This window comes from Anopheles darlingi, chromosome 3 (genome assembly GCF_943734745.1).
Source record: "Anopheles darlingi chromosome 3, idAnoDarlMG_H_01, whole genome shotgun sequence".
Classification (NCBI taxonomy): Eukaryota; Metazoa; Arthropoda; class Insecta; order Diptera; family Culicidae; genus Anopheles; species Anopheles darlingi.
This window is the reverse complement of record NC_064875.1, coordinates 20086467-20099619: the sequence shown is the minus strand read 5'-3', so window position 1 is coordinate 20099619 and position 13153 is coordinate 20086467. Positions and strand designations below refer to the sequence as shown.

Sequence of the window (13153 nt, the reverse complement as noted above, 5' to 3'; positions counted from 1 at the left end):
CGGCAACGGGTGCCCACTTCTGCCGCTGCCCGTAGCAACGGCGAAACTTTTCCATTTTCCATCGGCATCTTAGCAAACAGCGGCCGCCTTTCGGCCTTTCTGTACGGATGAATTTCTTCTGCTCGCGCATTTTTCCATCCATCGCGACCATTGCCGGTTCGGTTTGCGTTATTTTTCGCATTTGTTTTCTTTAATTTCTTCCGATTTTTTTCTTCTCTACTTCAAATTACATCGTTCCTTTCAGCCTATCCTAGGACTCCATTGGCACACCATTGCGTGCGCGCCTCTGTAAGTTTGTTTGACATTTTTCCTTTGGATTTTTCTTCAAATTCATTTACCTTATCGCTCGCTAGCTTCTTCGTAGAAATCAAATATTTTGATAAGAACTCATTAATTTCCAGCTTGCGCAAACTTTCGAGTTCGTTGCGCGCCGCGACCGGTGGATTTTCAGCGTACTGACGACATTATGACCAACAGTTATTTTTCTTTCTACTACGCAAGGGAAAAGCTACCCGGCCGATTAGCCATGTACGATTCGTGTTCTCTGGTTTCTCCATTAACTGTGAACAACAGCTCTGGTTATCATTTCAGCAATCAGTCATTTTCGATTTCGAGGATGGCAAGATCATGGTCTGTACAGTTGTTTCTTTCGGTTTATTCCGTTTCTTTCATTTTTTCATTTACTTATTCGATACATACAATGTTGGGTTTATTTGTTCCTGGTTTATTTCTTCAGTTTCAATCTCTTCTTTACTGTGTTATCATCTCTTTTCGTAATACATCTTGGATTTTCATTTTCTTTTTGTTATCTTTCTTCAAAAATACATTCCTTAGCTTAAGCTTTGTTCTATTTTGTCACTTGTATCACATTTGTTCGACCATTTTGGTCACCAACCGCGTACTTATCCCCTCGCATAACGTAATCCGGGGCCCGAGAGAATAAGCAATTAACAGAAACGGGATGGTTCTATCTTGCAAGAAACATCTGAAACAAAAATGTCGCTGCAAAGGACCACAAAAGTGATAACACGGATAAAACACTCGAGCGATTTTGCTACCATAGCAAAGAGGGCCAAAAACAAGAGTCATTTTAAACAATTAAATGAGTATTGAACAAACTGCAATTGTTTAATAAAAAAAAAAAACAATTGATCAGCCTGCATCGCTAGAACGAGTAACTACTATTCATTCAACAGAACAGAGATCGGATGCTCTGTTACCGATGCGTTCGATGGCAGGCAATGGCGGCGCACAGGCGGCTAGTTGTAGTTGGAAACTGCTAGACATTCGACGACGAGGAAACACATCCCCGAGACTAGCCAGTAGCAGCAGCAGCAGCAGCATCTCCTTCTTTTGTCACCAGTAAAATTGTTCAACAACACAACTTACAAACGTAACTTATCTCGAAGGTCGCATTCTAGCACTAAAACGGTATCTTCACGGGCCATATCCACGGCTCCCTCGGCTGACCACCATTCGGAGGGTTTCTTAACGAGAAATTCACTTACACGAGCCTCTCCTAATGACACGGGATGGCACAACGGTTTCATAGCGCGCGAGCGCACACAACACCGCGCGCACGAGTAGCACGATTAGTGTACGCTTTGTAGACGGAACTTTTGACTCACGGAAACGGAGACGGCTGGACGAAGACGGATACGAAGACGGAGCAGGAACACGCGCGACGATTTTAAAACTTACCTAAACCCAATATAATACGATATGCACTTGCTGGTACGCTGCGATCGCGCTTGAATCTCAGCTGCTTCGATCGCACGAGGTTCGCGATTCAACGCGCACCGTAGTACGAGGAACGAAGGAGTGAGTATGGCCTTCTACTGTGGGTTTGCATGGCAGGCTACGATGGCAACACTCATGCGCGACTTTTTTCCACAACCGAAAACTTCCAGTATCGGCTTTGGAATAGAACAAGGAAAATCAGTAAAAGAAAAAAAAACGAAACGCCATCAAGGGCTTCACGCTCCTATTTGCCAGAGATTGCCGATCTCCTGCGGGGAGACGTGCTGGTGGATCATCTCTAGCTGTGAGAGCGAGCTTCGTTTCGCTCCTTCACGATTGACCAAAGTGTTCGTACTTGCAGTCCCGATCTACACACTGGCCACCGAGCTCGTACGGGCAAATGATTCCATTGCGGATGTTCAAGGGTCTGTAAAGACGAGAGATAAAAAAAGAACACACAAACGCACCAGAACGCACCGAAGAGCACAGGAAGGAACATACAACATCACACACACACACACACACACACACAGAGAGATACACACAACGCACGGTTATCAGGTGCAGTATGTAGCAGCACGTGATGAAGGATCACACGGCACACACCCATATCAAATGCGTTGCGTTGGTAGGAATAAGGTGATAAACGGAACATGGATTAAAAAAGGAAGGGACGAAGGAAAGGATAAGGCAGGGACGGGATGGGGGAATGGGAACAAACAGATAGATTTTTGTTAAGAATTATTGATTTAAAACCGGTGCCGATCACAGAGCCGATCGATCTTGGATGATCATTCACTTACCCTTGCTGTTTGAAGGACACCAGCGGTGAGCTGTACTGTGTGAAAGGATGATTCATTGTCCCGGCAAAAGCCACGTCGTTCTCCTCATTCATTTCGCACTCCTTCGATTCCGCGATCAATTTTTCTTGATCCATCGTCGCCTCATTTTGTACCATGATCACCTTCTCCTCTTTGGTGTCTGTTGCTGATTGTTGTTCGTTGGCTAAACTTATACTATCAGAATTTGACGGATCGTTACTGGTCGTTGTCTCGGTGGTTGTGGTGGTGATGGTGGTAACCGTGGTCTCGTGAGTATCAGCGACCGGCACCGGTTCCATTTGTTCCGTTGGCTCTTCGATGGGTTCGTGCATCGGGGAAGCCTTGCCAAGTGTTTCCTGTGGCTGTGCAAGCTGCTTATCACATGGCGCTATGGTAACTTCGGCAGGAGTAGGAGCAGGAGGTAAAGTTTCAGGAGTAGGTTCAGTCTTTTCAGCTGTTGGTTCAGCACGGCTCTCATCATCAGCACCACAACGACTACCGTTACTGCTACGCCACGGGTCTGAGATCATGAGCGCCCCACGATTCCGAGCGAGCAGCTCCTCTTTGTACTCTTTCATCGTTGGTTTGCGTATGTCCTTTAGCTGCTTTGTCTCCTTCACCAAGATGCGCCACTGTTCCTGCAGCAGATCATCACTCGGTGTCGAAGGGGGCCTGAAACGAACATCGACAGGCATGGAATATGTGGGAATGTGGTGCAAGGTGCATGCTCTCGTTCTGTGAGAAACAATGGATTGCTGCTGATCATATCATTCAAAGATGGCTTCCCCCTTGTTTCCCATTCCCTAACCCACAGACATGGCTGTAGATTCTCTTCTACATACCCACACGCACAGACAGAAACACAAACTTACAGATACGATTCGTCGAGTATTACTCGCCCAATATCAATGCACACTTTACGCAGCTCGATCGATCGCTTTCGATCGGCCACGATCTTGCGGTGCGATGACTGCATACTCCCGAAGGACTCCATCGTTTGTGCACGCATCTGGTCCCGTGTACGCTCCAGCACCGCTAGCCTTTCACGTAACAGGTCTATACGGTTCTCGAGCTGATACAGATTACGCCGTTCTTCCTGCACTGCACTGAGTGTTGCATTGTGCTTCTCCAGCTGTCGCAGGAATATGTTACTGAATAAAGGGAAAGGGAAAGGAAAAGGTTACTGAGCAATGGAAGTAAAATGGAACAACAACTGATGCTCTCTCTCTCTCTCTCTCGGAATCGGTACCTGTGCTTTTCCAAATGTTTCTCGGTGGTTAACAGTAATCGAGTTTTACCCTGATCTGAAAGTGTCGGCAAACGGTGGCGTATCTGATTGAGCTTCCGTAGTACCGGATCCTGCTCTATTATGCCATTCTCTTCGATTGGTCGCGCCCCCTGTGTAACGGCGATAGCGCCAGCAACCTTACGCTTCCCTGGGCTTGATGCTACTGTAGGACTTTGTTTCGTGCGATCATCAATCGCGCTCCCGGTGTTTCCGGAAGACAACACTCCATCCCTAGGAAGATTGTCCGTTTGCTTGGGTGTTACCAGGCTCGATGGAAGCCCATCAATCGCTCTGGCCTCATTCGATGGCTTTGCTTTCTGTAGCTGCCGGTGGCGAGCCTGCTTTTGTGCCTCGAGCTGTGCCATGCGCGCCAACAGTTTTGTGTACTCCATCTGAGCGGATTTTGGTAAATGTTTTACGGCCTGTCGAGATGGAAAGAAAAACGGACAAAACGAGAATCAAGTCGGATTGATAAAATCGCTCTCGCGGCCACACGACTGGCCCACCCTACATCCACACCACCAAACAGTGGCCGAATTACGAGATTAGTTCGGTTTACATTGATTGTGAAATGAGCTCTCACCGTGGACGATGCTACTGTGGCCGGAATCGTTACTGGTTGGCTTTTCCCTGTTTGCTGTTTCGCTCTACCATCTGCGGCACCTTCGAGATTGGCTCCGGAATGCTTTCTTACTTTGCCGTCTGCCACTGAAGCCCCACTGGAAGCGCCATTAGCACTGGTCGTTTTGTTACGAACGCTACGCAAAAACCGATCCAACTGAATCTCAAACTGTGCACCCGGTATGGAAGTGTTGCCGGATGATTCCGGTGAGGTGGTATTGGAAGTCGTCCTTGATGCCTCCGATGTCTTACGCGCATTTGGAGAACCGAAATCTACATCCGAATCGGAATCGGAATGACCGAGCTGGATGACCATTTTCGAGACGGGCTTCGATACGAACGTTTCAATGCTGCCCAGCTCTTTCGGTGAATCTGTGCGCGTTATCACCAAACCGGCAGCAGCAGCAGGAGGCGTTGGTGAGGAAGATATGGTGTGGTTTATGTTGATCAACTTGTTACGATTGTTTAGCAGCTTCTGTGTCCGTACGACGGTAGGCACTGCAACCGTCGCGGTTGGTACAGGCGGTACGTTCTTCGCACGGGTCGCTGGAACACTGGTAGCACTAGCGATGCTGCTAGCAGTGACCGCGCTTAGGGATTTCTTGCGCCCTCGGCGCACTTTATGATCGACGAGCACAATCAAATTCGAACTTTGGATCGTTGTCTGGGAAGCAGAATCGATTTTCACATTCGAAGTAGGCGAAAGCGGCTCTTGCTCAGCAACGGGAGCTGCAGCATTGCTTTCGCCTTCTAGATCCATGGGAACTTCACGCAAATTTTCCATCGATGGTTGCGTGGTAGCCACTGAGTGGGGTGATTTCGTGATGACCTTCTTTTGACGCATTTTCGAGAGCAACAGGAGCCGCAGTGCCTCCTCCTCAGCCTCACCCATCGAATCCGGTGTCATCGGTGGGCTTTGATCGATTAGTTCAGAGTTTTGCTGGTGTTGTTGCTGGCCGTAACCATCAGTTCCGAGTCCTGGTTCATCATCCATGTAGGCTGGTTCACTGCTTTGCTCACTGCTTGCCAGTTCCATGTCGATCGGATGCTGGGAATCCCCCTCGAGCTCGCCTATCCTTAGCGGCCAAGAAACAGGACTGCGAACGGGACTGATTTCCATATCATTTCCATTATCGTCGGTATCATTGGGATCGATCAATTGGTTCCGCTCATCACCAGAATCTTCGACACTATAAAGATCATTATCGAGCTCGTCGTAAGGCGGAGGGGGTTCATGGACCGGTGATAACACGATATTATCACTCGGTGAGTATGGCCGTTCACTGTCCTTTACTTTGCGGCGCAATCGTGCCTCATGTTTCTTCGTATAAGCGGACTTGAGCGCTATCATACGTAGTTCACGTTCTTCCGAAGCGAACCGTTCCCTGGATGGAATTCTCGTTTCTTTATCCGAATCTTCATCTTCAGCCAGCTCGCCCATCGAGGGCGGCGGTGGCGGTGACGGAATCTGATACGTATCGATGGAATCATCAAGGAGACCATCCTTTACGATCGGTTTCGTCTGCAATGCCAGCAAACGTAACTGTAATTCCTCCTCATCGTCGTCGTCATCGTCCCCAACGATGACGATTGGTGGCTCCGGAGAGGCGTTCTCGCTAGTCGATGATAACACCATCGGTTCTTCGTCGATAATCACGCCTTTCCGTTTTTTAGGCATCTCCTGTTGCTGCTGTTGCTGCAATCGAAGCTTCTTCTTCAAAGCGTTCTCATTTGTGCTGAGCTTACGCCTTCGCCCGTTGTCGATCGAACAGGCCAAATGCTGCCGAGCGTACGAGTCCAACTCGTAATCGGAATCAGACGATTCGACCAATGCCGAACGTCGCACGGGGGAAGGTGATAACGAAGACTCATACTTCCGCCTTTTATGACGTTTGTGCCCATTGACCTTGCGGTCGTGCTTAGAGGATTTCTCTTTCAATTTTTCGGTCTGCCGCTTCTGAACCACCGCGCTGCTACGTCGAGGTTCGCGACGGCTACTTGATTTGCTCTCGATTACGGTTTTGCGCCTTCGACTCGATGGCTGCTCTTCGTGGTACGGGTCGTAGTAAATGTTCTCCTTCCCGTGCAACCTGTTGTGGCCTAAGTAGCCTACGATAAAGGAATGAAGAGACAGACAGAGAGAGAGAAACTAGCACATGGACGAAGGATAGAGCGAGGCAGCGAATCCGGGTGACGTACCGTACTCGCTCATCTGCTTGATCATCCGGATTTCTTTGTCCATGGCCACCAGCTGGGCCAGCCGTTGCCGGATCGTCGACTCCTCCTCGGAGCTGATATCCTCCAGCAGCTCGTTCCGTACTGGTGCAAGCTGGTGTTGCTTCGCCGTGTTTTTCGGCCCCGCAACGCCATCGTCACTCTCGTCCTCGTCGTCCGGAATTTCTCCCTCCTCATGCTCGTCCGACAGCTCCTCCTGTGAATCATCGCTTACCAATATTAGCCCCTCCGGAAGGTCAAGCTTCTTCTCCTCCATCGCATCGGATAATCGCGTATCCACCAGCATCCGCAAGCCTAGCACAACGACGGGAAGCGCACAAATTCATGCACGATCCGAAAATCTCGCAAGAACAACGAAAAAATGGCCCCGATCTCTGCAACGCGATTCCACGGGCTGCATGGGCGCGCCAGTGTGGCCAGGAGGAGGGAACACTTTTCAGGTTACAAGAGTTAGGTACCAAAAACAAGAGTTAGGTACCAGTTAGGTACCAAAAACAAGAGTTAGGTACCAGTTAGGTACCAAAAACAAGAGTTAGGTACCAAAAAGTCCTAACTGACGCCCACCTTTCTCTCTGCACCTTGGTCTTGGCAGTTGTGCGTAAATTTCGAGCAGCTGGGTGCGAAAGTCGAGCAGCCGGGAGCCAAATCCAAACACAAAACTCGAAGGACTTTCGTTTATTTGTTCCCCGTATTTGTGCAGTTTTGTGATTGTTTCGGGGATTTTACTAAACGTACGAACAAATCCTAGCGAATCCTCTTTGTTGGGAAAACAAACACTCGATGGTGCCAGTACCGCCAATTTAGCTGCTGCCCAGAAAAGCGATGTAGGCCAAAACGGCCAGGAAGGACACCGTATAAAAATGAATGGTTCCTCCACGATGACGACAGCGATAGGCGGTGGTTCGGGAACGCCCGGGTCGGGGGGCACGGGCACCGTCGAAACGGTGACGATCATCAGCGACGAATCGGATTGCGAGTTGAACACACCGGACGTGAGCGCGAAACGGCGCGCCTTCTCTGAATCGGATGAAGGCCGTCGCACGAGCCGGCGCAAGAAGACGAAGGTGGAGTACGGGGACAACGGGGCGAAAACGGCGGCACGCCCGGATAGTGTCTGTGAAGGGGCCGATGGCCAAACAACCGCAACCCCGGGGGCATCATCGGCAGAGCGTAAGGGAACACCACCGAAATCACAACAGCAGGACGCGTCCACGCCCCAGCCCAAAATGAAGCGTCGTGAAGCGTCCGACGATAAACCCTCGGGGACCGGCGGAGGAAGTGGGGCAGCTGGAACCGACAACGATCCGAACCGGTACAAGGAGCTGATGACGGGACTGGAAGGTGCCGCCTTTCAATCGCGGCTACCCGTGGACAAAATGACACCCTCGGAAGCGGTCTGCTTCCCGGAGATTATGCAGCACGGGCTTGTGACGGTGCGCGTGTTCCTGAACGTGCGCAACCGCATCCTGCAGATGTGGATCGAGGACCCAACGGTACAGCTGACGATCGAGAACACAATGACCAAGATGGAACCACCGTTCGACAGTGATCCGGCCCTCGTACGCAAGGTGCACGCCTTCCTCGAACGCCATGGGTTCATCAATTTTGGTATCTTCAAGCGATTGAAGCCGCTGCCGACGAAAAAGTTCGCAAAGGTGATCGTGATCGGTGCTGGCATCTCGGGACTTTCGGCCGCCCAACAGCTACAGCAGCTGGGCTTCGATGTGATCGTACTGGAGGCGCGGGATCGTGTCGGAGGACGTATAGCAACGTTTCGCAAGAACGCTTATACGGCCGATCTGGGTGCAATGGTGGTGACCGGTATCTGGGGTAATCCGATCACGATTCTCAGCAAGCAGACGGGCATGGAGATGTGCCCGATCAAACCAACCTGCCCACTGTACGGAGCCGGCGGGAAGCCCGTTCCGAAGCACAAAGACGATATGGTAGAGCGGGAGTTCAATCGATTGCTCGAAGCGACCAGTTACCTTTCGCACCAGGTAGACATTAACTACGCCGGCAATCATCCGGTTTCACTCGGCCAGGCTCTCGAGTGGGTTATTAAGCTGCAGGAGAAACACGTGAAGGAGCAACAGGTGAAGCACTTGGGCAGCATTATCGCTGAGCAGCGCAAGCTGATCGAGAATGAAAAGCGGCTGAAGGAAACGTTTGCCCGGATACAGGAACTGAAAGCGAAAACACGGGAACTGATCGACACGAAGCCACCCAAGGTGACTCCTGCCACGTTGAATGAAGTGACGGCGGGCGGGGCGATCGATGCGGCCGCGGGAAAGTATTTTGAGCACGAATTCCAACTACGAGTGACGGCACGGGAGGAGCAGCTCGCCTGGAAAGAGGTGGAACGGTTGCAGGCCAATCAGGCGGAGATTGAAGCAAAAATTAAGGAACTCGAAAGTGAGCAGGTCTCTGAGGTGTACCTGTCGTCCAAGGATCGGCAGATTCTCGATTGGCACTTTGCCAACCTGGAGTTCGCGAACGCGACACCCTTGAGCAATCTGTCGCTGAAGCACTGGGACCAGGACGATGATTTCGAGTTCATCGGAAGCCATACGACGGTGAAGAACGGATACTCGTGCGTACCGCTCGCGTTGACTGAGAATTTGGATGTGCGGGTTAATACGGCCGTTACCTGCATCCGCTACCGACCGGGTGGTGTCGAGGTGACGGCTGATCTCAAATCCAACAATTCATCCGTGTGCTACAAGGCTGATCTCGTGCTCTGTACGCTTACGCTCGGTGTACTGAAGGTGGCCATTGCCGAGGAATCGCGACAACTCAATACGGTCCGGTTCGATCCACCACTGCCGGAGTGGAAACAGTCGGCCATCCGACGGCTGGGGTTCGGCAATCTCAACAAGGTGGTACTATGCTTCGAGCGGATCTTCTGGGACGCCAACACGAATCTCTTCGGGCACGTCGGCAGTACGACCGCTAGCCGCGGGGAACTCTTTCTCTTCTGGAACATCTCGCAGTCGCCCGTGCTGCTTGCTCTAGTCGCTGGCCAATCGGCGGCCATCATGGAGAACGTGTCGGATGACGTGATCGTCGGACGTTGCATCGCGGTACTAAAGGGTATCTTCGGGAATTCAGCCGTACCGCAACCGAAGGAAACGGTCGTCACACGCTGGCGTGCCGATCCGTGGGCACGCGGTTCGTACAGTTTCGTATCGGTCGGTTCTTCGGGCAGTGATTATGATCTCCTGGCGGCACCCGTCACTCCGACACCAGCACCACCACCACCAATGCCATCTACCAGCACTGCCACCACAAGCAACGCAGCGGCGAGTAGTAGCAGTAGTAGCAGTGGCGCTAGCACCAGTAGTAGTAACCAACAGCAACACCATGACAACAGCAGCAATGGCCGACGCCGTACGACTGGTGAGGGTGAAAACAAAGCTGGCAACGATGATGGCGAGGAGGATATCGACATTAACCAGCCGGTTGAGATTCCGCGGTTGTTCTTCGCTGGCGAGCACACCATCCGCAACTATCCCGCCACCGTTCATGGGGCACTGTTGAGCGGTTTACGAGAGGCGGGCCGTATCGCTGATTACTATCTCGGGTTTCCCAGTGCGTACCCCGACTCACCGAAGGATGATACAAAGAAATAATGCCTTTTGTGAGGAGCGCCCAGAAGTCGGCTACTGAACGCACAACCAACACTTAGCATGAGCAGGAGCCTCTTACTCTGCTCCTTTTCAATCTCTACTCCAGTTTTTGTCCATTAAACTACACTACACTTTGACACTCACACACACACATACACTTCTTTGATGTTTCTGCACTACCAATCAAAAGAGCAGCACACTACACTCATCCACTCACACACACACACACAATACACACTATGAAATCGATGAAAGAAGTAGTATATGCCATTAAGGATGTGCTTTTAGTGGAAGCAGAGTCATACGTTTATGAGTATCCATGTTTCCACCATCGTTTGCCATATTCGATGCTGTAGATATCTGAAAACGAACAAATAAATCAACTAGGCTAACTAGATGTATTAGCACACACCTATAGACATCACTTCAACTCAATTCAAGTGCTACTTCGATGTCGCTAGAGAAAGAAAGGATCGAAAATGAGGACAATCTCTGCTGTACGAACCCCTCTCGGTTGACTTACTGTTTAATCATTTTATCGGTTTTATTTTTCTTTTCAACTATTACTTTGTTCTCTCAACTCTCTCAATGATTCTGCTGTTTCGCGCGATTTTCGTGTAAGGTTATTTTTTTCTTCTATTCTTTCGAGTTCCTTCGTCACGCCTGTCCAGTTTTTCTGTCGATTATTTTTCCGGGTCGGGGTTTCTATATAATACAACACTGCAAGCCGAGTTATACCACCAGTGTAGTCCCCTGACACAAGATAAGTGCTGCTGGCTCTGGCTCCATCTACTTTTCTCTCTATTCTATACCGTTTCTCTAATTTTCAGCAAAAGCGCATTCAGCATTCTTGACACTTTCATTTCCACCATGACTTAACGTTGCCTCTTTCTTGCTATTAATTTCCGTTTCCGATTCCGGTTTTTTGTTCTCTTCTTTTTTTGTTTGTTATTTCCGTTCTTTTTTTGTACTTTACTTTCCCGGATGGTCAAACCAAACCCAACCCACTTTCGGGCTGGTAAGGGAATCGTGTGTGCTATTGAATGACCATTTGTTCGATAGTTTCACTTCTTATTTGTCTTCGATTTGCTGCTCGTCAGGAGTGACTGAATTATTGTAAACCCCCCTCTACACGCTCGCCTGCCTGTCTGTGGATGCCACGGTTTGCAAGGGGTTCGGTATGTGTCAGTAGTTCGAAGAATCAGTGCTTTGCGGTATGCAAGTGTAATATGCGTATTATCATCATCTTCATCATTATTACAAGGTTTAATATAGATTCTTATAAAAGCTAGCCTAGCCAACGATGGTGCATGAGAGTACAGGAAATGAAAGCTTAGCAAAACAATAGTATGCCTCATACCGTTTAGCGCACGATGGATAGAGAGTGGCATGGCCGGCCTCTCTGACTCCTATAAAAAATGGGTTGGCGAGAACTATACGCACCTTCAGCCCCAGTCATCCTATTGCTGGCGACTGGGGTTAGTAAAAGATTGCTTTTATAGAGTAAGAGTAATAGTAGTAGTAGTAGTAGGAGTTAGTATGGTGTTTGATCTTATAGTGGACGTGAAGTAGGTGGTGGGGTTGGTTGTAAGCTCTGTGGCAAACACTGGTATCGGAACCCGAAAGCAGACTGTAAGCAAGCGAAATTGCCTCTGTTTGATAACCATTAACCTTAGCTCGACTCGCGCACACAGCGTTTCCGTTGCCACGATTTGCCTCGTCCTTGTCATTGTCTAATTCTCACGCATCCACGCACAAGCGTACACAATATATCAGCACGTTCATAAATAGCTCATTCATACAGTCCTCTAGGACACGCACGCGCCCCTGCTATTGCTCGCATCACATCACACTGAGGGTACACGTGTACACATCCTCATCATCAGCATCATCATTATCATACTGTAACTATTCCACGATGGCGATCGAATCATCTTCATCTCTTTACACTGTTTCAACGCTTAACTTAACGATTCTGCAATTTTGCTGTTACGGTTAAACTTTCGGTTAGTTTCTATTGTTTTTCGTCGATTCGTTGCATAGCCACGCTTCGAGCATTTATTCGCGATCGTGCTCCGTTTGCCCCGGGAGTCTCCGGTATTAGCCGCGCGGACGGGAAAGGGGTGGGGAGGAGTGGGCGATTGTAAAGAGATTATCGATAAAATGGATTTTGCTGTTTCGTGTTAATTGTTAATAAATACAATATTGGCGCGCGCACTACATTTACAACGAGGACTGCCTTTGCGAAAACAAAATTGAGCGAAAAGATATGGGAGTAGGAGAAGGATACAACACAGCGCGCGTGAAGGTTGGAGTGACGATCGTCAGACTGCACAATCGAGCTGCGAGAGAGAGAGACAGAAAGTGTGTAGTCGAACAACGTGGCAACGAGATTCTATTATGAAACCCCCGGTCTTTCCTGTCACCGGGTCGGGTAAACACAATGTTACTGTTTCAATTTTCGTGTTCGCCAAATGGTTTCCATTTTGCACGCGCGCCTTTCCGCCTTCCCCGATTAACTCTGGCTCCAGTCTACTAATGCATCGATCGCACGGGGCACACGCTACAGAACTAATAAATAATTCCTATAAACAAAAGAAGTAGAATACAGCACGAATCCACAGAAATAATGCACTAGGGCGCCTTTCCTCCATTTTACAAACGTGAAAAGAACCTCTAGTCTCTCGGTCCGGAAGTTTGTTTTTTGTTTCGCGAGATTTTGCTTCATCCTGCAGACAAGCAGGGAAATTTGCACTTCAACCCACAACATCCGTGGTTTCACCCGTGCCCTACGTTCGATTCAGCATAAGATAGCCGAT

At 49.5% G+C, this 13153-nt stretch overlaps 3 protein-coding genes across 4 annotated transcripts in view; 1 reads left to right on the top strand and 2 right to left on the bottom strand.

Moving 5' to 3' along the window:
* Positions 1–708: 708 nt before the first annotated feature.
* Positions 709–7084, bottom strand: LOC125953740 (uncharacterized). The gene is made up of 6 exons (XM_049683496.1): positions 6670–7084; positions 4433–6579; positions 3811–4271; positions 3434–3712; positions 2544–3233; positions 709–2167 (listed from the first exon to the last, which is right to left on the bottom strand). Exons 1-6 carry the CDS (start codon positions 6989–6991, stop codon positions 2071–2073), a joined length of 3996 nt encoding a protein of 1331 aa, XP_049539453.1. The 5' UTR covers positions 6992–7084; the 3' UTR covers positions 709–2070.
* A 211-nt stretch (positions 7085–7295) lies between these two features.
* LOC125953742 (possible lysine-specific histone demethylase 1) lies at positions 7296–10775 on the top strand. The gene has a single exon (XM_049683499.1). The coding sequence runs from the start codon at positions 7566–7568 to the stop codon at positions 10335–10337; it is 2772 nt and encodes a 923-aa protein (XP_049539456.1). The 5' UTR covers positions 7296–7565; the 3' UTR covers positions 10338–10775.
* Positions 10776–10851: 76 nt separating this feature from the next.
* LOC125953741 (sarcolemmal membrane-associated protein) overlaps positions 10852–13153 on the bottom strand; it is a 21666-nt gene continuing 19364 nt past the window's right edge. For both annotated transcript variants that reach the window (XM_049683497.1, XM_049683498.1), the window contains exon 11: positions 10852–13153. This exon is cut by the window's right edge and continues 1083 nt beyond it. In XM_049683497.1, the coding sequence (XP_049539454.1) occupies positions 13124–13153 (30 nt within the window). In that variant the 3' untranslated portion in view covers positions 10852–13123.